We start from the raw sequence: 27,409 nt of genomic DNA, 5'->3' as shown, positions 1-27,409 counted from the left end.
TGCGTAAATATAAATTTGCACTAGACAAGATAAATGCTACTGAAATAAAAGAATTTGAACACTCCAAAGACGTCTATTAAAATTTTGAGGTCACTACAGTCACATTTTTAGGCTCGGACCGCCGAATCTAACACCTGGGTCGCTAATGCTGCGGGGTAGCACATTTCACACTTACAGCAACGCCAGCTGTTCGAACTCGGCACTAGATGCTCACTGCTCACGCACTCCAGGTGGAATTGAGAATTACAGCGGCTGCATTTTATCGAGGCACATCCTTCCATCGTTCTCTTACAGTGTGCGCAGTCCATTTTCAATATATCTTGTAAAATATGTCTCTTAAAACAATTCAGATGATGAAAATTCTATTAATTTTTCTATATACTGTTTAAGCTTTAAAAACACTTTTGAATTTTTTATACAATTTTATTGTGAGCGGCTTATATCATGCCAAATGAAGGAATGAGGAATTTGGTGAAGAAAATAAAAGAAATAAAAAGAATTTGGAATGATTTCAAATTGTTCTATTTATTTAAAACACTTCTGTGGAATATCATTCGTGTAAAAAGTATTTATTTGAATATTGTTTTAAAAAATTTAAATTATAAAAGACACGCAAGCATTCCGACACATAATGACATAAAAGTAATTTAAATAAAATTTTATACTACATTTATTTAGCGTTCGTGTATTCGTTTACTTAGGACTTATTTATATCTTTTATTCATGAAGTAGGTATTACCATTTCTTTTTAAATTAAACAAATCACATAATAATATGAAAATCGTTCGAACAAACGTAAAGGGCCGTTAAAAATAGTAAAATAACCAAATCCTCATAACTCACTGTTAAAACATAAATACGTTATGAGAGGGTTCAAACCCACGAGTTTAAATTAATAAGCGAGGTTGCGTAGTACTTTATATCATACAACTCGAATATTTGCAACCAAAATTAATGTGAAACTGTCTATGATTTTATAAATGTCTACTACCTATAAGGATATAAATACTCCATCGTAATATTGTTAAACACTTTTGGGAACTGTCAAAATAATTGACACATGTATTCTAGCACAAATGGGTAAATACTCCGCCTTTAAAAAAATATTAAATAACATTATCTAATACAACAATTCACGAATGGTTTACGTTCAATGGATGTGAAAATATATTTTTTTTTATGTGCTGATTTTAGTTCTGAAGATAAATGCACTAAGACTGAATCTTTCTGTCCTAAATTTTATGTTGTATCATTTCAACCAAGTGAGTCATAACCAGATCAGCTGATTAGTTTATCAGCGATAACATTATTATAATGATTGATATACAAGAAAAGGTATCAAAATTATCTTTAGAATGAATGTTTCAGACTCATAAATATGAAAGACAAGTGATAAACTTTATACATTTATGAAAACGGATCAAATTGCAAAAAATCTGGTTGCGTTCAGTTATTTTTTTATCACTTGTTTTATGTTTGTTTAAATCAAACATCTGTGTCATATATTCAATGCATCAATGTTTGTAGTAATTATAGACTTTGTTTTCATTTGTTGTCATTGTATTTATTGTCGACAGACGCACTAGTGAACCGGGTGGAGCGCGCGTTCTTCGCTCGACACCAGACTGGAGTGACTCCGCCATCAGTGGCGAACATCTATGGGCCCCCACTTCAGTTTCCGGGGACTGTTGTTATGTTGGCGACACTGAATGTCAGGTAGGTTGGTTCTGTAATAACCTGTCAAGAGTATAACACAAAAACGTTTGAAATATCTCTGGAAATTGTATCAGTAAATGTAAGTTTTAAGAATGTTAAAACTGTGAAGCACCTTCAAGTACAGTAAACGATATTGATTATTGATTTTCAATAGAAATAAATATAAAATATATAAATTATTAATCTTAATAGTATACAATTTTTATCTTATGTAAATTTTTACTATCAATTGAACCTAATAAGAAATAGTAGGTATTTCATAACGATTACATTCGACTTGATTTGTATACGTTTATTAATGTATTAAACACTTAAATAAATGAGACGATAGAAAATTATAATTACACATTATTTAACCCCCACGTATTTATAAAATTAGTTAATTATCCCCAATGGGAAGGAACCCGCTATTGACCAATACGTTTTGCAAATTAGTTTTAATTCTCAGTAATTGGCTTTCGTATAACGTTAATTAAATTTAACATTAGTTATTATAATCAATTAGTGAACATTACATCTACTCCAAATTAAATTGACTATTTTTATTTTTTATAATGACGTTTGGAAACAACGTTAATAAAAATTTTAGAGTAATTTCAGTGGAGTCGATGTAGGTTAACAATTTACTGTCATCCGTGGAATAGATATGGAAATACGAGGCTTACTACAACACTAGATATAAATCTCTATAAACACGTAATTGAACGTATTTCAGGGACCAGTTACAATACGTTGTAATTCATTTATATATGAATTTTTTATTCATAATATACGTATAAAGTGTTCCAAAGTGCAGTCATTAATAATAGCCTTTAGGATTATTTTTTTCTTCTATATATTGAGAATAATAATTCACTCGATCCTTATCAACCTATAGTGGTGCGGTTTGAATGTCTGTTCAAACTTGTTTTTACAAACGGAACGTATTCATACATTCCGTCCAGTAAATGAAAGACAAATTAAGCAAATTACTTGTAACAGTGTTCTGCCCTCCGCTCCCATTCCTTTACATTCTTTTATAAAAAGCTGTATTCAAGTTTCCAATCCTATTTACTAACGGGCTGCATTAAAAGCCTAGATAATTTCCCTCTCTTGCCTTCACACAAAGCCTTTGAAATTTCACCGTGTGGCAAGCACAAAATTACGTTATTGTTATGTAAAATTATAAACATTTCAGTAATCTTTGGAGCAACAACAAATTATAATACAGCTGACAGTCATTATCAAGTTTCGTTTCTTTTGTGTGTTTGGCCGTTGATCGTTAGTTGAATATAAGATTAATGAGCTGTTCAAACATTAAACCAGCGATGACCTGTCACCGGCGATACAACAAAAGACTACCGCAGGGTGCACGCTACAACCATCCACTAATTGAGACTGGTCGCATTTAGTTTATTTATAAACATTTCACATTATTAACTTTTTATATAAATATCATAACTGCCATTTAATTATGCTTCAGTTGAAGGCGTTCGTAGTAACCTTCACAATGTCTGGTTATCTTATAAAATTTTGAGGTTGTTTGTAAGCGTATAGTGCTATAAGTCTCACTTACATTAATAACCTAGTCATATGATATGTTTCTTGAAAATTCCATGTAAAGGAGGTAATAAAATGGTTTTAAAGTTCACACATACAAAGTCATAGAATTATCTTTTACTATATTATCTTTCTGCTAAATGTTGGTGTGGGACCTTGCCTTTATATCAAAAATGTTTGTGCCTATTCCTTAATTAGCAAAACTCCAAAACAGGATTGCTTTTAAATTATCTAAACACGAAAATGCCTATGTATGTTCTTATTAAAATTTATTTAATTATTATACCTAAGTCGATAAAGGGTATCAAAACAAAATCCATACTCTGGCTATTAAAAATATATAGTTCCTTAAAATTTTTAATATATTTCAATTGTCAAATGATCACGTCAAGAAGTGGTTACGAAAGTATTATCAGTTTGATTAATTCTATTGAATGTTATTTTCCTTAACCAACCGCTTTGATCATTCCTCATTGGCCCTACACAATCTTATAATACCGCAAATTATTCACTTGTATTATAATTAGATGAATAAATAAAATCATTGACATTGGCATTATATTTAACAATCCCAATGTGAATGCAATTAAAAAATAGATAAGATTTTAATTTCATATTATTTAGTGATGCATAATTGAATAGCAAGTCACTATATAAAATTAAAATTAACTCAGATTTTTCATACAAGCTAGCGCTAATTTCTGTCTAAAGATATTAAATCGTAATGATAACTGAAATTTTTAATTATATCGTCTTTTAATAAAATAATTTGCGGTTGTGGTTGAAATAAAACGAAATGTTGCTATAAATATTGTAAGCGTTTGCGTCCCGTTTATCTTATTTATAAAGTTAACTTATAACGGAATGACCATTATTAGCTTTCTGATACGTAAGGGTGATGTTTAACGGGCTACTAATTCCCCGTTATCAGGCCTTAATTAGTTTAGTTTCTTATTAGAAAGTCCAAAACTTTTCTCGTATAGAAAAGGGTCTCATTAATACCGTCATCCGCTCCCATAGACAAATAATAGAAATGTTTTCCTTATTTAAACGCTGAGTAAACATAATTATGTTCTATGCAAAGAAAAATTAATTGTGTATATATTTAGGTTAACAACAATGAGGAGTTGGGTAGTTTATTGAAGTTTAAACTTGGAGTCAAAGAAAAAAACACAAATTTTTACATATATATTTATAAAAATGACTTTAATTAGATGATTTTTTTTTAATAAAGGATGAAAAAAATACAAATAAAACATATAATTAAACGTATGTCACGTCAATACTCGAACTTGCAGCTTCATTAGAATCGAGTTGCAATCACTTTTAGAATTAATCTAGGTATTGTATGTACGCCAATCGGTGAAACTTAATAAAGATTACAGTGGAACATTTAATGACGTCTGAATCCATTCCCACTGTGTGCGAGTTATGTTCATTAGTGACATAATTATGAAACTGTCAAGTAAACTTGCAACTTCCGCTGAAATTACCTCGTCAATGTCATCTTCTTGCAAATTGAAACAACATAAACTGTGAAGTCAATAACTCAAATTCCTAACTCAGCTTAGTTCAGAAGCCAAATATTATATATATTTTTTTTAAACGAAGGTATTCGAGTTAATTGATCGAATGTTTTAAATATACAGCCCACAGATATCAGTAAAGATTTATTTATGCGAAACTCCTACGTATCGAATGAAATTCTGTGTGTGAAATGATAAAACTGATATTAATTAAGTGATTTTAATGTATACAATATCAATAAAAGCATTTAAAGGAGTCTGATATACTTTATTTTGAACATTATTGAAACTAAATATTTAAGTTTAATATATAAAGCAATTACCAGGTTTTCTTTATTTCATAAGAAATAAATAAAATTTAAAAAGTTATGATATTAACACTCGTACATATAATAACTATATATATATATAATAAATATTTTAAACAAAGCAGTTTTATACCTTTTTGGTGTTTCAAGCCTATTCACGGCTGATTAATGACATTATTCTCCCTGAGTTGCTTCCAATTTACATAGCGATTCGTTTACAGCCTACGGGTGCTTAACGTTCAGAATACCGATGTTGCATTTAATTCATACGAATCAATTAACTGTAAAAGATATTTACGGGTTTCATTACGAGAATTTTCTGTAAAAAATGTATTATATCAGATAGTGAGGAGGAAGGTAGTTTGTTATTTTTCTTACAGACAAAGACGTTATAATATAATTATTTAATTGCTTTTTTATTTTAGTTTGTTAAATCCTTATGTGTATCCGCAGAAACACGGATCTCGCATGAAATGCTCGGCTTGTAAGATCGTAGCCCACCAGTCATGTATTGATATCCTGATCGATCGGGTGCAGTTCTCGTGCAAGCCCACCTTCAGGGACGTCGGCATCCGCCAGTACAGAGAACAGACCCTCACGCACCACCACTGGGTTCACAGACGTTCCGAAAAGGGCAAGTGCAAGGCATGTGGAAAGGTAAGAATAACCCCGCTAATATAGTCAAATATATGTATCTATCGTTATTTTACAAAATTCAATGTCTAGATGTTTGTTTGCTTTGATCATTGCTGTGTTTGTGTTAATGTTATTCATGCCTATCATTAATCGCCATTTTAATGACAGTTTTAATGTCTATCTTTTCATTAGATAATCGTTGACATGTTGATTCTTTGCTTCAATATCGTTAACTACATTGTATGCATGCATTGTATTACCACAACTTAAAACGTTGTTAAAAAACACAGTTTAATGTAAACTGAAAAATAACGTTGCCAGTTGAAAAATTATGTATTTAATTAAATGAAACGTGAATTCTCTCCACTTGGTATTTTCATGAGTTTTTTTTTTGACGAACGTTTAATATTAAACTAACTATAACGAGAAACTTATTAAGTTAAAGAATAGTCGGTTGTTTTTGTTAGTGAAAAAAAAAACGGGTTTACTGAAAATTTTCATTCGCTCTCAAGTAATTTCATTAACATTTTAATTTCGTATGTATGATATCGGAATTTCGGGAATCGTCGGCGCACCTGTTAATTGCCTTTGTTCTACAGCACATGTACGTACATTATATGTACATGAATACTTGTGTATTAGTGAGAACGTGTATATACAACATTGATTTATTCATGAACATTCAAGTTATTTACTTTAAAACAATTATCTTAATGTATACTACATTAAATGGCTTATAAAGTATGTATTGGAAAACTTTTTTTTATTATTTCATTTACAAAACTAATGAAATCCTTGAGCACTATTCAGCTTTCATTTAATAATATATATACTTATTAATATAAATATCTCGTCTGTTATCGTTTACAATTAACAGTTTTTAATTTAACAACTACTTTATGTGAATTCCAATTAACTTTTGCATTTATAAGTAACAAAAAAAAAAACAAGAAAAAAAAATTAGATTACCTTATAGAATTCTAAATGAATTCGCTTCAAAATATTTTAAAATAAACTACAGTTTGTTAACTGCATTAGTGACAAAAAGTAATATTTTTTTTTTATATATAACAATGTACGTATGTTAAAATGTATGTAAATTCCTGATAATTGCTATCTATGTAACTATGATATATCTAATCTTTATTTATACGACCGCGACATCTGAAACTCTTTATTCCGTATTCAGTAATAAGACCATCTTTACCACAACATAGTCACATCATACAATTCCCAATACTTTATTAAAAATCTACGATTATTTCACGGTAAAAGTGACGTACAATTTCACCCTTCGTTAAAGACATTAAAAATTTATATTGTTTGCCCGGCTGTCTAAGCACGAAAGTCACATTGGAATATAAAATAAACAGGCCAAATGGTTCTTAAATAAACAAAACGATCAAAAGCATATATTTAAAGGACTTTAACTGATGGAAATCCTGCGTAATATTAAAGTTACGACAGATAATCTACCTCTGGCAGTATATAGTGCTGACTTGTCAGTATAAAGATCTGTGTAGTTTATCATTTTGCTTTTGACGGAAAGTTTAAATGGAGTAAGTGTTTTTGCTTGTTTTCATTCAATCAACAATGTTGTAACAACTATTATAAGTTTTCGATTTCCGAATTCTGTTATTTTCTGTTCCTGAAATGAGATTTCTTTATAAGCCGCTGATATAATACTTCAAAGTGTCTTTTTGTAAGCCCGTTTTTTTTTTCAATGTATGTTATGTCGTGTTTCATGCTATTGAGTTTTCCCGCCCCTGTTGGAGTGATTTGCATTTGGCTCGCATGAGACACGAAAAACAGTGTTCCGTCCCCCGAAGCGAAATTAAAACTTCATTTTTAATGACGTGCTGCCATATCGTCCACACGGCGCGTTTCCATCATGAGCTTATACAACTACCTTGCACTTTACTATTGAAGTTGCGACTTGTGATATTTCCCCTAAAGTTTATTATGATTTGGCAGCATCAGCATTCATGCATAATACACGGCTTCATGTTTTTTTAAATAACTGAATGGTGGCTAATATTTTTACAGCAGGCGTCTATTTTTTTTTATTCTACAATGTTTTTATAGGCAATTTAGTTAACTGTATATATTTATGAGAAATACTACTTCAGTGTTTGGCCTGCATTTTTATATTGTCTTTTAATATCATTTGTTTGTTTTTGCATGTGTGTTGCATGATTTTTATCAGTCATTCCGGCGCAGTTGCTGCGACTGGTGCATTCCATCACAGACACCCGTAGAAAATGCTATAGAACTTAAAGATGACATTGACGATCGTGTGCGTATTGTTGCTAAAAAAAAACCTATATCATAAAATTCATATAAACATTTAAGTATATAAAGGCTATAATTTTTCATTTTGTTCCCAGTCGCTTCAAGCAAAATTGTCATTTAGTTCTAAAGAAATCGTAGCACTGAGTTGTTCTTGGTGTAAAGACGCTTACCACAACAAAGACAGCTGTTTCAACATACAAAGGATAGGAGAAGAATGCTCATTAGGTAATGTTACATTTTATATTGAAAAACAAACGCAATAAACTTTCATTTAAATAAATAAATTTACATTAGGTATACAATCTAACATAATCGTGCCGCCATCTTGGATCGTGAAACTACCGCGTCGAGGAAGCTTTAAGTCCTCGTTACGGAAATCTCCTAAAAAGAAAAATACCGCAAAGAAAAAGGGTAAAGACTCGAAGACTGAACAACGAACGTTCATAATAAAGCCAATTCCGACAGCCAATGTTAAGCCGGTCCTGGTTTTTATAAATCCGAAGAGCGGAGGCAATCAAGGTGCTAAACTTCTGCAGAAATTTCAGTGGCTGCTTAATCCGCGACAAGTCTTTGATCTCACTCAAGGCGGGCCTGGACCGGGGTAAATATCATTGTCATTAATTTGTATAGCTTAGGGTTGTTTTTAAGTATGTTAGTAATGTTCAATTTTTTTCACTTTCAACTTTTTAAATACACAGAAATTGAATACTTTAATTTCTGTTCCAAATAAAAAAAATATTACCAAATTGATATACTGTAAATTGATATCATCGAATAAAAAATAGTAAACATTTCAAACTTTTGAGGCTTCTCCTTTAGTTTTGTTTTTAATTTAAATATTCCAACCGTGTTAGCTCTTGCATTTGAAACAAACAATTGATTATGAAAGTTCTAAACTATTTTATACGTAAATAAAATAACGTTCTGAAAACATTTCATAACAGTTTGAAGTCTTAAATAAATATGGAAAAATTCAATAACATTTTACATTAAGTACAAAAGAATTTTTTTTTTGTTATATACAAAACGATATTATTATCTGTTACATATCGTGAACGTACAAAAATTTGTGTAGACTATAAATATCCTATTAATAGGTACTATTAAGACTAAAAAAAAATAATATTTTGTTTTTTTTTTAATTTAATTTAATTTATTGATTCAAAGCAGTCAGACACATATTTTATAATAGGCAATGAATTACTATTAATGTCAGGAAATTGCCCCTACTACTAATGATGTATTTACGGCTCTGGACAATTTTAGATAATTAAGGCAGTTGTAACATCATCCAGCGATTTCTATAGAAGACACACATATAGACATAATTACGGGATGTTTTATTTAAATGAAAACTAGAATCAAACTAATTAAGTCAGATAATATTTATTAAGTAAAATTTAATTCCAATTGTTAATTTATATGATAATTTATTTGCAGTCTTCTAAATAGCGTATATAATTTTCGAGTCTTAAATCCACATAAGTACATATGTATGGTATATAAGAAAGAGAAAGATGGAGGAAAATGTTATAGCACTTTGCATTTTTACAGCTTTTATGGGTGGATGGTTATGATCGGTGGATGAATGAATGGATTGGATAGATGAATGAATAGTTTTATATTGTAATTGATTAGAAATAATAATTCATAAAATTCATCATATAAATGAAAAACGCCGACGTATAAATAACATTTTTATATTAGAATATATTTATTCCTCACATACAAACTGATAAACGTTTCTTTTGTGTTAAAAATTGCATATAGTGGAAGTTTTTTCACACTTTGCATCCGTTAACAAGCTCTTTGTTTCACAAAGAACTTTTTTCTGCTCCATCGACTTTTATCGATACCATTTAACAGTTCAAAACAAACGTTTTGTCGCTTCACCTACATCATTGATATGTACCATGGAAACAGACATTAGTTTTTCCAACGACCTTTAATAGGTACGTGACCTGAGTTATTTAAGTTATATGCTAAATTATTGCTTGGAAATATCTACATTTTTACGTCCCACTAGTTTAATGCTGATTTATTGTTAGCACAATAACAAGAAGTAAATATGTTTACGAATAAGTTGGAGATGTCTGATACAGGCTGGCTTAAGTACGCATCAAAGTTTATCTGAAACATTTTGTTTACCCTTAACCCCGCGTTCCTTTAGTCATTGTCTGATTTATTGTCAAAGTTTTATCTGAATAAAAGCATGTATGTGAATATGAATTAAAACCTAAGTTGATCTATGTTTGTTTTTATATATTAATATAAAAACATGTTTTTATAAAATATCGTAAGTACGTAATTAGAGACTGAGTTTTTGACGTAAGACTTTACGTATACTAGGATTAACTAGGGATATTCGCTTTCGAGATGAAAATGTCTTTCATCTTATCTACCAATAATCACGGCTACTGCAATAAGTTGACAAAATTTTAGTAAAAATATAGTGTAATAAAATCACGTTGTATTACTTAAAATATTATACGGATAATATCTCTAGACACATGTGATCAATATTTGCTATGACCTGGAAAAATCAATAAGTTATTAAAAACGAAGAACTTTGAAGTACCTTGAGACCTTGAAGATAATAAAGATAAAAATTTTACCTTATAATTTGTAACTATAAATATATGACGTGAGAGCAACAATGCCAAAGTTTGTGTTACAATAACAAGACTTATAACATTCGCTGACTTTGTAGTAAAGAGATGCAAACTAACAATAAGACAGTACAAATATTGCAATTACAAATAGAAAAACGCAATTATATATAGAATAGGTTAGTCGTACTGCATAGAGAATTTAATTCCAAGTTGGCTTAAGAAACAAACCATTTACCTGAAAAAAATACCGACAATACAGTTTAAGTATCGTTACTGTTGGAATATATTGTGAATAAATTTACATATGAATATCGTAGTAATTAAATACATTAGACAAAATGTTCATCGTAAAATACAGTGTATATAAAAAGTTTCTCTTTCCAGGTTAGAAATGTTCCGTAAAGTGCCAAACTTGCGTGTACTAGCCTGCGGTGGTGACGGAACAGTGGGCTGGGTGTTGAGTGTCTTAGACCGAATAGGTTCTCGTCCTGCTGTTGGCGTACTACCACTTGGTACTGGCAACGATTTAGCAAGAGCACTCGGTTGGGGAGGGGTATGTATTATTAATTCGCCCTACTATTTTTTTAACGAATGTATTTGCTAAATGTCTCTCAGGAATTTCGACTTAGTAAATGTACCAATTATTTATCTTCGAAATTAAATTTATCCATTGGAGTAAAAGAATTTAGTATATTTAATCAACACGTAGCGTTGACTGTTCTTTGATATTGTTTTTCTATGATATTGTTGCTATTCAAGATTCCAAGCCCTAATGCTCAAATCGACTTTACAATATATGTAAGCATTGGATCTTTAACTGAAATTTATTACTGTGCTCTTTGAAATTTTTGACGTGATCTCCATAAACTAGTTTTAAAGAATGAATCTAAAGCCATAAAAAAATATAAATCAAACAGCCAAAGAGATTATTACTTTGAGACCAATAAATACTGAGGAATTTTAAACCTCCAGTGTTTTATTTTTTAATTTTACGAATTGGGGCGACCTATTTAATGAAAAACTAAACAAAAAATAAGCAAAAGGTGTGCTAAATTGATCTCCTGGTTTGTGACGGTGAACACAAAAACCGACCCATTTAAACAAAATTGTGTATTGAAATTCCCTTGGCAAATGTTAGATGCTTTTAAAGTTTCACAAACAACTTAACGAAAAATTTCTTCTAGATTTTTCAAGTTTTTCCCCAAAAAAATATTTTTCATGTGACTTTTGACGGCTTTAATCTATTGATTTACTTAACATTGTCTTTTCAAACATTGACAATCCAACAAAAATAATAAATCCTAAAAAATATAAAATTAATCTTCAAAACTTTTTAAGATGAGTTTTCAAAAGTAGTCTTTGTATTTAATGTAGAATGTTTCCTAAGGAAATAACGTTATATATAGATAAATGTGTAATGAATATTTTTAATGAACATAGGGTTACGAAGATGAGCCGATATCTAAGATCTTAGCGCACATCGGAGAAAGCGATACGGTGTTGTTAGATCGCTGGCAACTCAAGGTTGAACCAAACGAGGCGGCCTCGGGGGAAGATACTAGTAATGCTAAACCGGAACTACCTCTAAACGTCGTCAACAACTACTTTTCCTTCGGAGTCGATGCACATATCGCCCTGGAGTTCCACGAGGCTAGAGGTATATCAGTAACTAAATAATAGTATAAAACATGTATTATGTTTTAATGAACTAAAACTTCACGTTATTATACAAGTACAAAAAGTTATAAACTTTCTTTGAAGCGTCTCAGCGAGTTTGTTATGATTTATATATCGTAAATTGTAGTTCTTGTAACAAAATAATATCATATATCAGCTCACAGCTTTCTCAAACTTTTTAATCAGAACCTAATTTGTCTGCTACAATGTTATTTTTTTAATACACCCACTTTATTTTTTCGTATTTAACCTTGTGTATTCTGTCGCAGAGGCTCATCCAGAGAAGTTCAATTCACGTATCAGGAACAAACTGTTCTACGGTACAGCCGGTGGTAAAGATCTGATGCAGCGCAAGTGGAAGGGTCTAGCGGAGTTCGTGACGATGGAGTGTGATGGCAAGGACTACACGCCAGTGCTCAAAGAACATAAAGTTCACGCCATCGTTTTCTTAAACATTCCAAGGTATTATAATTATAACAAATTCAGAACTGTTTAAGAAATAGACATTAGCAAATGTATTAAATATATAATTACTGTTGGCTAAGGATATAGCAATCAAATTACTGCCTACTGATAGTTATGGAAGCTTAAGATCAAAGCCCAAAGATCTAAATTGAGATTATTATCTGCATTATCTTATTGACAACTTTATTTCAGCTACGGTGGCGGTACTCACCCTTGGAATAAGTCGGGTGGAAGTTCGGATCCCTCCACTGAAGATGGTCTTATAGAAGTTGTGGGCCTGACTACCTACCAATTGGTAAGTTTATTATATGCATACCTGTGTATGCAAGGCCTTACTATGTCGTATTTTTCACTATTATTAATAATAATATTATATATTTGATTACCTCAAATTAAAACAAACACACAATAAAATAAAATATAAGGGGCGTAGGAAACATTCTTTATTTTTAAAATTTGTATATGACACACACACATGCACATAAGCACATACACATACACCTAAAGTAAGTGAGTATATAAAAAAAAAACCTACATAATCACGACGTTTCGGTTACTTTTCAGCAACCGTGATCACGGGCAGACGAGATGTGCATTCGCGTAGTAAATCCGAAAAATATTTGTGTTATTTTAATTATACTAACTTAATGAGATCTAAGATTTTCGCGAGTTTTATTCATTTAAATGAAACTAATAATAAAATTTGCGTAGGATATCCGAAACATTTTATTTTTATTTCAATCAATACTCGCGAAAGTATTAGATCTCATTAAGTTAGTGTAATACAGAGACATAAATAAGATGTAATAAAGATAAGGAAGAAAGAATGAATAAAATGTTGGAAAAATTAAACTAAGAAGAAAGAATATTAGCTTTAATTAACACTATACGTAGCTTAGATATATGCCAAATACCTCCATCAACATAATTTTGATTAATTATTATAAGACTGATCTAAATTACACACCTGTATTTCTCAATGAGTAATGGTAGTGCAATATGGGCAATAAACGTAGTGAGTATTACCCGAACACAAAAAGGCACTTGATTTTTTGTCTTTCATTAGCAAGGATAAAGGGTTAAGCTTTACACTTCGTAAACTTAATGATACCCCGAGGGGCCTTGTAGAGCACATGCGGTGCATTGCCAATTTGCAATCCATTAAATCCATCATGCCATTGCGAACCCTTTGACAATTGAAATTGGTTTATTCCTGTGCAACATTCCGTGAATATTATTACAAGGTTAATTACAGTCGTTTTTTAATTCATAGTTGTATTGGAGTCAATGTAGTTTGTATCAAATTTTTTTTTAATTCATCGTATCGTAAATATACGTTATAGTGTTCATTGGATTAAAATCTCAAACAGTGTTTTTTTGTTCTGAATTTGTCGTAAAATATCATACAGTAGCACATTTTTAACTTATTACTTTTTATTAAAACTCTAGAATCCATCGATTTTCCAATGTGCTATGTTTTTACAGCCGTTGTTGCAAGCTGGCGGTCATGGCACATGTATAACACAATGCAAAACAGCTAAAATAGTGACCACTAAGGTTATTCCTATGCAAGTGGACGGAGAAGCTTGCAGGCTTGCGCCCTCCGTGATCACTCTCTGCAGACTAAACCAGGCAACCATGTTGGCTAAAAAGAAACCCGGGAGAGTTTTAGCGCCGTAAGTATAATTTGTTTCACCAAATTTTGTTTAATTTTACATGAGTTATACCAGGTGATGACTGTTTGAATTAAAACCTTTATATCTTTTTAAAACAATCGTACAAAGTTATGTGAATATAGCCATTAGTTTTCATTGAGTAATTTCGCTTTTAGACAAACACCGCTAGACAAACTCTCACTAACTGTGAATCTCATTACGATGGCGGACTACGAACGTCATCATTACGACAAGGAGTTGTTGGCAAAGACAGGTAAATTTACATAAAATTTTGTTTGTCAATAATGATGTTAATTATTTTCAGCATTTTATTCCACTCCTCTACATGTAATGGAGCTCCGAAGCGTCTAATATACTTTGTCTTCCAGAAGTTGACACGCAACGACATTAATACTTAATAAAGTGCCGATGTTATTACCGTTGCTGGGAAAACACTATCATGTTTCGTACACAGGATACGTTACATACGGTTTTATTCAATAAAGATAAATAGAAAGCACGATAAAAAGTCTTTTTTTATTTAAGGTCTTAGTCAATATAGAGCACGTTCAGTACCACTTGAAAAGTGCTTCGGGGTCCTATTGATGTCAATTGGTACAAAATTGTCTTTCATTTCAGCGGAACGGATCGGCACTTTAGAAATAAATCCGGCTGCCGACCTGGAGCAAATGCGTGTTCTTATACAAAACATGATCAAAGAATCTCACATTTATTCGAATCTCGTTGATTGGTGGTTCGTTGATTGTGAGTACAGTGACTAACTTACATTTTGTTGAATTTTTCAACTTTATGTTATAAAAATAATCAAAACAATAAATCTTTCAGCGGTGACAGCTGAACGGTTCTTTAGGATCGATAAAGCGCAGGAGAATCTTCATTATCCGACTGATATCGGACACGAAAATATATATATACTCGACGCAGCGCCCCTGACACCTGACACAGAGTCGACTGTGCACCCTGAGACGACAGCGACGGCATCCCTCGACCGCACCGGTCCATCTGTGTCCCTTGACACTACAACGGGGCTATCAGTATCTTTGGACATATCACAGAGCGTCGACACACCCAGCGCTGGAGTGTCTCTGGATGTACCAGAATCACATGCTAGGTTTGTTTATTTTATCTGCATTATTTCACGTTTAGTCCCATCAAGCAGTTCAATGACAAAATTAACTACGCCGCAGAGTTTTATCCGTTTAGTTCATCCGCATTACACATGTACGTAATTAAATTTTATCCTCTTACGGATTTCAAAGTAGATCAGTCCACCATTAGACAACCAAAGGAATAACGGTACCGTCGGAATAAAAAAAAACAGTTGAAAAATAAACGATTCAGTGATAATATTCAGAATTATATTTTTAATTTTTTGAGAATATATGTAGCATGCATGTTATGTCTTAAAAAACGGATGTTTTGTGTTTAAAAATGTAAATTCAGTTTTGATTATACTACATGATATGGTTTCGTCTAACTGTAATTGTGTAATTTATAATATAACTTTATAATATTTTGTGCTAAAATGTATAATTCTTGTTTTATAGAATCAGGTGCTTATCTATAACAAACTATTGAAGGGTTAATTTCTTTTAAATTCGTTTTTTTTTACACAGTGAATCCGGTTTCGCAAGCCCTGCTCGGACTTCAGAAGACTTATTGTCGCCCCAAACACCGCCAGCAAATTTGGGAACATCAGCCACAAGGATGTCGAACATGCCTGTTAAATCAGCACTCCAACCCCCTAAAATACCATCCATACAAGACTCAAATTCCCCACCACTATGCATAAGCCCACCCGTTAAGGACATGCAACCAAGTCGCGATTCTATTTCTAGATTTAAAACGTAAGTATTTTCTATAATTACGTATTTGTTTATAAAAATATTCTTTTATCTCACGGTATCTTTCCTATCTTTTAGACGCGAACCAAAGAAAAGGACTGTATATAGAATAAATTTATGAATAATAGAAAGCTAATATAGAGTCTGTTTGTAGTTTTTAATAATAAATGGGCTACCTTCATCATTTATACACAACATTTTAGATATTTACGAAATCATTTAGATGTGTTTTTGCGACGTTCCTCGATAAGCTACGTCTGTCATAGTCTGCTGTTAGTAATACAGACATTATATATAACTTGTGTTAGATATAGGATTATATTTAGACAACCCTAGACTTAGATGAAGCAATAGATTCTAATTGAAACGGAATATTTGAGCTACATGAAATAAAACTTAGAAATATGTGTACTTGTTGGAAACTCCTCCTTAGACTAGAGAGTGCACGTTTCTACTATAGCTCTTGGCACTTTTTTTTTTATTGTAATCTGCACTCTATTTCTTCTTTCTTCTATTGCATGCAGCGTTCACGAAAAACTGTTTGGATTTGACCAAGACGTGTTTGGCTGTAGGTGAGATGTTTTTCCGTAGTAAAAATGATCACCTAATTTAATTCTACACAGAAACATATTGTGATCAATTGTTAGATCCCTGTATAGACTTGTGAAATCCTTAAAATACATGATCATAGCATCAAATTGTAAGCATTTGAAGAGTTATCAATCACAGAAGATGACTGATGGTAATTAATTGTTAATATTGTTCCAGAAATTTATTAGAGAAGACGTCAGATACCCTTTTAAAAGCTGCAAAAGTTGGCGATTTGAAAATGGTATGCTGAAATAATGACGATAATGTTTCGATAACTTACCCTTTATTAATGCAAAGTCATCACTTTAGCTGAAGGAGTTACACTCGGCGGGCTATTCGCTGCTATCGATTGATTCAACCGGTCAAACAGCACTGCATATAGCTACTAGATATGGCAATAAAGAGATTGTGAAGTATCTCATTGCCAGTGCTCCCACAGCTATATTGAATATGAGAGATAACGAAAGAGGGCAGACGGCGCTTCATAAAGCCGCAGCACACAAACGGCGAGCGATTTGTTGTATGCTCGTAGCTGGGGGAGCCTCCCTGACGCAACAGGATCACACCGGCCTTACTCCGCGGCATCTGGCCCTGAGAGCTGATGACCACGACCTGGCTGCGTACCTGGAAAGTAAGCCACCTCTATATTATGTTACTTTAATAATAACGAGATCTAAGACTTTGGCGAGTATTCATGTAAATTAAGACCAACTGACATTCACATTCCGTTTGCCCGTGATCACGGCTGCTTTGCAGCAACCGAAACGTCGGGAGTATGTAGTTTCGTTAACTTTAAAAATATATCATTTAATATCTATGCAACTGACTTGATCTACATCTACATGTGGTATTTACATTGATATCAATATATAAATATTTCTTTACAGGTCAGGAACATTTTCAAATAGTATCTGAAGATCTTGAAACCGCCGTTTGACATATGAGACTAGTAATAAACAAATATGAATATTATCGGCCGAAATGAAGAGAACATTACTATTTATTCAGCGATAACGCTGGACGTTTTGATTAACTATTTTAAAATCTTTACTCGAACACCAATTTGATATTAAAATTAAGTACATATATTTATCAATATTACATTTCAAATTACACTTTAACTTAGTAAAAAAAAAAATTTATGATAATTTTAAATCGCAATGACATTTGAACTCATTAGCAATTAAATATAACGAAAATTTTATAAATCACAATTTTAAGCTATTATAAAATATAATTAATTAATATTCCCCATCTCTAGATATACTTCTATATATTTTTGTAAATTGTGAATAAGATAAGATAACTAAAATTCTTTTTTAATGGAATAATAAGCAATTTATAAAATCCCATCCTCAGTCTGACTTGCTTGACATTTTATGATTCTTTCAAGAAAGAAAATCAATACTGAAAAAATTACTCGTGCAGTGTACTGTTTTTTTCTGATAAAATAAACATAGTTATAGTGAAGATAACTTTCTTGCAATAATTCTTACGATATTTAATTATAATGTTTCCAGTTAATGCTCACCGTGATCCGATAATTAATTCCAAAACAAACCGTTACGAGACCTCTTAAACAATTTTGCGAATGCTTCATCAATATTCTACGGAGCAGCTATATATTTTTTTTCAGTAAATTAAATATTAATAATAAACTAAAAGTAAACACTTGTAATGTCCCGTAAAGATATCTTTTGCGTACGAACTATATGGCGATATATGATTATATGAGCTTTTCACTCGCACTAAGTCGTATTCACGATCACAATTTAAATGAAATATTTTTCCTAAATTATATTAAAAAAGTGTGCTTTGTACTTAATTAGGGATAAGCAGGCCTTAAACTTATATCTTTAGCGAAATGTAGCTTCCATATCTTAGAGTAGCCGACGTATTTTCACTCCACATACTTGGTACGTTTGTGGTTGTCAGCAACTAAATATGTGTCGTACTTTGATCTCTCCATTCAGTTTCAAGTTATTATATTATTTGATTTCCTTTCAATCTACCTGAAACTTTTACGTTTATTTTTAAATTTCGATTTCTATTATTTCACTGTACGACATTTCAGTACACCCCGCGATGATCTTATCATCTTTAAGTTACTTATGCTTAACACAAGTTTTCATCATGACACTAAAGACACGTTTCCCGTTTGTGGTTCAATAACCTATGTTAAACGTGGGAAACGTGGGAAGATTTATGAATGAAAAACTTAACGCTCCGTATATAATACGTTACAGACTTGAGGTAACCATACGTTCATTGTATAAATTTCATTATAAGTATACTTAACTAAAGTATCGGTTATAAAAAATAAATAATGTAATTCCCATATTCTCTATCAACTTTAGCTTGAAAGGTTCTGTGCATTCCTAAGACATATACATATAAGTATGTTATAAAAATTTTGCCTCTTTATAAAAAATAATCACGATTATAATCAAGAGAATATTACTAGTTATTGTTAATGTGTTTGTATTGTTGTGGTGATTTCCGTGACCTCTTATAATTGATGTTTTATTTATGGTCGACAGTTTAATATACCTCTCCATTTGTACTAGATGTACCTAATAGTATTAGTATTTAACGAATTTACTCGTTCTACTCGCTACTGAGCGAACAATGAAAGACAAAGCTGTGAGAATTTTGATCTAATGTAAGAAGTAAGTTCATTTTATAATAAGCTCGAATTTACTATACGAGTGTACATTGTGTTGTAGATAGTTGTTTCGCGTTCCACATCGTCCGGACCTTGTTCGTTAACTATTTCATTGCTTTTATACTTACGACTTACGGCAAATGTTGCCTTTATATATAAGACCATATGTGATGAGTTTTTGGGCACTAAATCTGAGTAATAAGAGTTATAATTCGTTTTATGTTTAAGTGTATATTGATGGTATATATCACAAAATTGTTTGCTTTTAAATGTTATCTGTAAATGTCCAATGAATCTTTACTGAGTCCAAACATTTTGTATTTGCTATATATTTTCATATCATTGTACTACTTACCATAAACTGTTAGAATAATATTTGTAGGGCATTAAATTTTCTGAATAGATACTATATTAGCTATAATCTCCTATTAGATTGTACTATTAGTATCTCGACGATACCGCGTCATTGTTGCTTGGTGTAGACTTAAATGTGACCATCGTGTAACTTTGAGAACGCGTAACTTAGTATGTTATTTTCAAAATAAAGTAATTCTACTAGATATTAAAAGAAGTCTACGGTAAGCGAGGTCCGAGTCTATGGTTACGTCATTTACGGTGCTACAACAAGCAAGACTAGCGCGCCCACGTCTATAAACTAGTCTTTGTAAATACTGTATTGGAGGCCTTCACCCTGTATTATAAGAGTATCTACTTAGAGTACTTCTCGACCAAATTTTGTCTTATCTATAAAGTGAGCTGTTATCAGTAGATTATAGACAGTCTCCGTACTGACATACGAATTTGGTATTACTTGTAACTTTACTATTAACCTTAAAAATTTATTGAAATACAACGGTTTTACGATTGTAGCGAGCTTTGATTGCTATTGAAAAATATCTATCGATTTCTTCTATTCTCAACGATCATTATTTTTATCATGTTTAAACATGTAATTTCCGAAAAATAATCAATTGTTCCGATACAAACTATTGAAGCCTATGATTGATTTTTTTCGTAATCATTTACGTAATGGGCTGACGAAGCATTCCGTATAATTATAGTAGTTTATTATTGCGACGAATAAATTAAAGCTGTCTGAGAAATGTACAGTGAGTCTTAGAAATTGTATCATTTGAAGGAAAGAGGCAAAGACGAACTCTGTCTATTTGAAATCAAATATCCTGTCTGCCAAGCTGGGTTTCAATGCTGTAATGATTCTGAGTTACAGAATTAAACGAAATTGCGCCTTATTTTCTCATTCAGATACTAAAAAGAAATGTAAACACTTTCTAAGATTTACTACACACAGCAATTAACAATTAATTAATGTTATTTTAATAATACAGCTTTACATCAAACAATACATGCGAATAATAAATGCAATTAATGTTACGATTATTAATTTAACATAAAAAAATTACATGCAAGTTTTACGATTATTATATTTTAACTGTTGATTATTTTATGAATGTGTGTATTTTTTTTTTTTGTTTTTAAATAGAGCTACATTTCGACATGTATAGCGGAAGTGCAAATTATTTCATGTTTGTTTGTAAATATCGGTATCATCGGCTTGGTTGAAAACCGACTTCATTATAATTCATTAGCGATCTTTAAAAATATCCAAATTACCAAAAAAGTTTGACTAGCTCCCTAAACATTATTTTAATAAACGAAAGTTTTATTAGAAATTTATAATAAAAAAAATATAACGCGAAACTAAACGAAACAATTTTTTTTTTAATGCAATTATACAAGAATACCGTCTCTAAACTTACGACGTAAATGTATTGAAGCACCACGAGTTAAAAATGTTAATTGACATGCCACTATAGCACCTCCTTCTAGTTAGTTGAAATTCCATTTCAAATGTTAAAGAGCCGTAATCTAAAATTAAATTCTCGATAAAATAAAACTCATCTGATAATCTTTTTCGGCTATAAGATAATTATGAATTATTCTTTTTTTTATATATATAGTAGATTGTCTTATAAAGGTAGGTAATTTTAATAATTTATTGAGAGCACTTATTTCTTTGTAACATAATTATTTTGCACTAGATAAAGTCACTATTTTAAATAAAATTATTGATGAAGTACACTGAACAATAAATATATTAAACTAAACATGTGTATTATTAATCCCTTAGCCCTTTAAAAAATATATATAACAGTTTCTATTATATTAATTCCATGTTAATATAAAAAACAGCATATAGGACAAGATTGCTTAAAAAGAGTTATTTTTTAAATGATTCTATATTTCTTTAAACTTGTCTTTGTTTACAATAACACTCAGATTTCAAAGAAATTATATCGTATTAATGGAGGAAATATAAAATTTTACATTTACGCTTTGAATAATTATAAATATATATATTTTAACGAAATGGGTAACAGTATTAAATGGTACGCATTTCCTTATCTTATATTGTTCTCTAAATGTACGGCTATGTGTGATAACACTCCCCACTGTATTGACCCAGTTCATTTACATAATAAAATAGGCCAGCCTTAACTAATGTTTCACTTTATAAATATCTAATTAAGCCAAGCATACATTTACACGTTTTGATTTTAATTGTTTTTCACGTAAAATAGGAAGAAAAAAAATTAAGGCATGGATGTTTTTTGAACTAGTTATGTTCAAGTACAGCTTCTTTTTTCAATCCGCAGATGTTGTCACTAATATTTCAATGATGTTAATCTAACGTTGAGACTGTTCGTGTTTAAGTGAACACTAAAATTCTAGTGAAGACAACAGAATCACACAAACAAAACTCATAAATGGTATAGCTATGAAACTGAAAATCTTTCCTTTTAATATTATCTCTATTAAAGGAATGTAACATTTGCAGAATTTTATAACCTCGTTGTTAACTAAATAATCTGTAATATAAATCTCAATATCCCTCCACACACAGTCTAAGTGCAAGTGTAAAGTGATCGTAAATGTAACAACGTTGTTTATAGTCTGTTTGACGACTAGTTCTTAACAGGTAAGTCGTGTGTCGGGACACATTTCGCTTTTATTCATTCGTATTGATCGTTAAACACGAACGAATTGTATCCATAATAATATTAAATGTCAAAATCTGACATTTTTTTTTTAATATTTCGAATATTTCAGCAACAATTTTTTCGATCGAGCCAAAATAAAATGTAAATCTTTTTTAACAGACGTTATTAGAAATATAGAAATATTTTAATGTATAGGTACAATAAAAAACTAATTACTTAGGTATTTAGACATCTAAATACACAGTATTTTAATTAATTATATTGAAATCACTCTTTAACAGTGATATAGGTTTATTTTAAAAATTCTGGAATAATCAAAGCGTGACTTTTTAGTATTTTATTCGAAAATCTGAAAACTCAATGTTATTGTAATAAAACTTTGTCTGTTTATTTGATTACTTTTTATTATTTTAATTGCTAAGATAAAACCCCCCAATAATTAAACTCCTCACCTTTAGCGACAACCACGGGTTGCTTGCGCATCCAACTATAAATGTAGTTTTAAAATTGACCGATCAGACAGCTAACATCCCACGACTCCCACAGGTGAGAGGAGAATTATTAAAGAAGATCATCGGGACTGATTCATTCATAAATCTATTTTGATTTATCATGTGACGTTTACGAAAAACTAGAAATGCTGTGTATGAATACTTGTCACAACGGAACTGACGTTGCCACTATTTTAATGTTTCTCTTTTTTTTTATATAATATGGCATTCGTGCACAGTATTTTCTGCCAGTGTCACGTAGAATGTAATATTGTTTCTCTTAAAAGGTAATCAGATTTCAAAAGAGATTATTTAATCCACAGATATAATAAAGATAATTCGAACGGAAACATTAATGAAAAAATATTTATAAGAATAATTATGTATAAATTTTTTTAAAAGACGACATCTTATTGGTATTCCACCTTCACTTTGATACTGACTTGGTTCATTTAAAGGTTTTTTTTTCACACAATCCGACAAATTTATTAATTCAAATTCCATCAAAATGTTTTAATATTATACGTTGTGTCATCATAAGAAAATGTATCATTATTACATTTTAGGCTCAATAGACCTCTGATATTCATAGGTGAAGAAATCTTTTTGCTTGATTTAGTATAACACATAACTTTTATTTAAAGCCTTTTATTTACTGATATTATTAATTCAGAAGTTTGTATATGTTTACTTAACTTTTGACATAAATTCTTTGATATTATATTTCTAATAATATACAAATGTAAATTTCAATTAAGGTTGCTAAAATATATACTTATAATACACAAACACTAACAAAAATTGTTGGTGGAAAAGATATTTATTGAAAAAAATATTTTTTTATAATGTACTGTAAATATATATACATTTAAATGAAGAAAAGTTTTATAATACGTAACTAAACTCGTTATACTAATTCAATTCCTTTATTTCAAAGCCATTTGGTAGGTCGAGCGTTGTTTTAATGTGTATAGGATTTGATCATGAACTATCTTCCCTTCCACGACAACTTTCTGACAACTGAGTAATGTCTGATAATTCATTCATCAATGTTAAACGCGGTCAGCTTTAGTAGCTTTTATATACATTGTTAATTTATTTTATATTTACATATGTAATATATTTAAAGTCATAGAATTATAAAAATATTTTTATACAATGAGGTACTGGATAATGCAGTCAATTGATTTAAAAAAAAATCAATCTATGTTTTTTTCGTAAATAAAGCACACAGAACGTTTATATAAAGCTTCAAAGAAGCCCTAAATTCTTCAATCCATAATTCATCCATCCTTAGAGACTTTTTCATCCATCCTAACATACTGCTAATAATATGTTAGTAGAATATATATCCCGAGTGATATCGTTAGACGTTAGTATGTGTTTATTTCAGAATAATAAAATTACTGTTGTTGTATTTATGAAAGTAACTAAAATATGTATAAATACATATTAACACGTGATAACTACAAAAACAAGAGACGAACAAACTGTTATTAATAAAAATAACTATTAAAAATATTTTACATAGATTAATATTAAATAGGAAATTCATAGTTTAATATAAGCTAGCAAATTATTACTAATGTAATAAACTTTAAAGTAATATATACTGATAGCTAATTTAATATTGCAGCCGGTGAGGGACGTAATGTTCAATTAAGCTCCAGACGCAGGAAGAGTAAAGCCAACTAAGAGAGTGTTAGTCGATAAAGGAGTTACAGTGTACAGCTATAGTCGAGACGATCCCCCGGGGCACTTTTATTTCGCCTTTTCCCTTACATTTTTATAAAAAATATACATTATATTATAATCCTCCCGAGCGTCATTGTCTTAATAAATCAAATATATTTCTTTATATTTTTTTTATTTTGTTGAGTGTATATTTATAAGTTATATTTTTAATATAATTTCGAAAGACTTTAAATAAAGAGATTTCGTTTTATAATACTTTTAATGATCAATCGATTTATGTACGTATTTGAAATAAAACAATTAAATCAAACCTAAACTATCCGTTCAGTGATTCATGTTTATTACAAAATTAACTCTGTTGCTTTTTAATATCCTTCTAGTATCGTAAACATATTAAGAAAAATATTTTTTTCATTAATCTCTACCTTTTCAATACGTAATTCTTAGTAAGTTTAAAATTTGTCTCACACCAGTCCGGTTTTTTCTACTTAAGATTATTTTCAGCCTCTATATTTCCCAAAAATCAGTCGGCTACTGAAATCAAAATGGTACCCTAATATCATTAATAGCTATCAACTCATTAAACCCTCTCACAAACCATATAATGCTAAACTAATTCTGTTGGTGCAAAATTTCTTTACCCTCGTCTGTACTCATCCGACGTTTAATTGTTTATTTATCAACGGACGTATCAGAAATCAATATCAAATATTAACATTAACAATCACATATAGGAAGATAAAGATAAGCTATTATCCTTGGTAAAGTATATACAGATTAGTGCGTTTTAAATAGTAATTTTACGTCTAAAATTATGTACAATATATCTTACCTCCAAACAATCATGTCATAGTGAATACATATTTTTATTCCATTTTTCATTTCAGTTATAACGTGTCGGTATAAAATGCATGAACACATCAAATAGCCAGGGACCGGCGCGATCTCAATCTCTACACGAATGCAATAGTTTTGAATGGACTTATTTGCGCAATCGATGATAGTACTATGAAACATCGCTTTATTGGAATTCCCAATACAAAATTGATATTTCCTAAGCATTTTCCGCAGTTTTTGACTGTGGGTATATTTTTTTAAGTTTAAATATCACATGTAATAAGTTTTCAGTCACGATGTAAACATTTAATAAACATTTTATTTTCTTTCAGACAAACTAACTCATTAGAACCGAATTAAAGTCACAAATAATACAAATTATTCTAAACTAAATGGAAGGACGTTAGAAGTATCTCAGGGGACCGGGAAGAAATGGAACTTCGGTTCGGCAATCTCCGGTTATATCTAACGAGGTCTGGATTAGTTATTTCAGAGTTAATTAAAAATCAAATTAAGTCAGGAACTTTACATTACAACATATATATATGGACAATATAATTTAATTTATCTTCCTAAATATATACGACAATATACTTAATTTCGCTTAAGAGATATTCTAAAGAAAATATAAAAAGATTGTTCTGGATGTCGCTTTAGTAGGAAATGGGGTTCCGTTATTGGGCATCAGGTTTTTGTATGTCACATTCTTTCATTGACAGAAAACCATCTTGATTGCCACATCAAAAATGTTTATCCCTGTTCAATTTCCACATACAACATGTGAGACGATATATATATACATATTTTTCTTTACTTCTTTACTTAGTTCCACTCTTAGCTGGTGATAGACTTACTTTCTGATTTATAATGTTTATCTATTTTGCAATAAGAAAAACGATAATGAATATAAAGCATAGTAAAATGTACAAATTAACTGGGATCACATGTATTGATTTAAGTTGCCTTATCTAACTTGGAATCCTATTTCTAATCCTTTAATACGGAAACTAACTTAACGGCACACGTCTCAACTACAAATGAGGATTTCCTATCTAGACAGCTTTCACGACGAAGATCTTTTTTACTTAACGTTAAAAAGTTCGTATCTCAATGTCGACAATTTAGATTTGCAACCAGCAAGGCAAAAGTAACGTATTTTTTGAGATAATATAACGTTTTCCAAATGTGATGTACTCAAGAAATTGTTTAATTATTATAATAAAACTAATAACAGGTTATTAACGTTCAACAACCGAATTGAAATAAAGAAATACATATAACGTATGTTTTGTATCGATTTTTTTAAACTAATTCATCAAAATGATAAATTGTAATACATTATCTTATCATTTCTGAATTTCTTAAGTACCTAGTGTAATGTTATAAATCTAAGTAACTATCAAAAATCGCATGACTGCCATATATAGGATAAGTAAATTAGAATTATGAGAATATTCCCAAAAATTTTGAAATAGAATCTTATTAAATATTCGTGGATAAGTTATATAAATATAATTGATTGTTTGCAACAAATATATGACTTCTTACATATTACGAAATAATTATCTTAACGGCAGTGATACGTTGTATTTTTTCATAAACTCACCACCAAACAAATAAACCAACTTACATTTTTTCCGAATTTGTTTCTTATTCAACGATTTTAATGAAAAAAGATATATCAGAAAAGAAAATTAAAAAAAAATCGACTAGATATACTGTGTATTATTTAAATTTGTGCTCAACAAACGGACTAGAGCTGCATGGTATTTATATTATTTCAAACAATAATGAATATCGTTGTCAATAATTACAAACA

The 27,409-nt window shown here is 30.5% G+C and overlaps 2 protein-coding genes and 1 long non-coding RNA gene across 3 annotated transcripts in view; 2 read left to right on the top strand and 1 right to left on the bottom strand.

Annotated features, from left to right (window-relative positions):
- Positions 1-21,673, top strand: part of LOC116766524 (eye-specific diacylglycerol kinase) — a 90,302-nt gene extending 68,629 nt beyond the window's left edge. The window contains 16 exon segments of the mRNA XM_061522682.1: positions 1,578-1,716; positions 5,543-5,746; positions 8,113-8,242; positions 8,312-8,618; positions 11,014-11,182; positions 12,070-12,286; positions 12,576-12,768; positions 12,964-13,066; positions 14,257-14,447; positions 14,603-14,700; positions 15,066-15,191; positions 15,273-15,558; positions 16,064-16,294; positions 17,060-17,123; positions 17,192-17,513; positions 17,770-21,673. Coding sequence (XP_061378666.1) covers positions 1,578-1,716; positions 5,543-5,746; positions 8,113-8,242; positions 8,312-8,618; positions 11,014-11,182; positions 12,070-12,286; positions 12,576-12,768; positions 12,964-13,066; positions 14,257-14,447; positions 14,603-14,700; positions 15,066-15,191; positions 15,273-15,558; positions 16,064-16,294; positions 17,060-17,123; positions 17,192-17,513; positions 17,770-17,819 — 2,830 coding nt within the window. The 3' untranslated portion in view covers positions 17,820-21,673.
- A 1,162-nt stretch (positions 21,674-22,835) lies between these two features.
- Positions 22,836-24,916, top strand: LOC133319208 (uncharacterized). Its single transcript, XR_009752892.1, has 2 exons — positions 22,836-23,113; positions 24,695-24,916. It is a non-coding gene; the product is annotated as an uncharacterized LOC133319208 (long non-coding RNA).
- Positions 24,917-25,049: 133 nt separating this feature from the next.
- Positions 25,050-27,409, bottom strand: part of LOC116766496 (muscle LIM protein 1) — a 179,256-nt gene continuing 176,896 nt past the window's right edge. Inside the window, exon 10 of the mRNA XM_061522729.1 lies at positions 25,050-25,083. Coding sequence (XP_061378713.1) covers positions 25,065-25,083 — 19 coding nt within the window. The 3' untranslated portion in view covers positions 25,050-25,064. The remainder of the gene's footprint in view (positions 25,084-27,409) is intronic.

Source organism: Danaus plexippus, chromosome 15, assembly GCF_018135715.1.
Source record: "Danaus plexippus chromosome 15, MEX_DaPlex, whole genome shotgun sequence".
Classification (NCBI taxonomy): domain Eukaryota; kingdom Metazoa; phylum Arthropoda; class Insecta; order Lepidoptera; family Nymphalidae; genus Danaus; species Danaus plexippus.
Note: the sequence above shows the minus strand (reverse complement) of the source record. Positions and strands in the feature narration are given on the sequence as shown.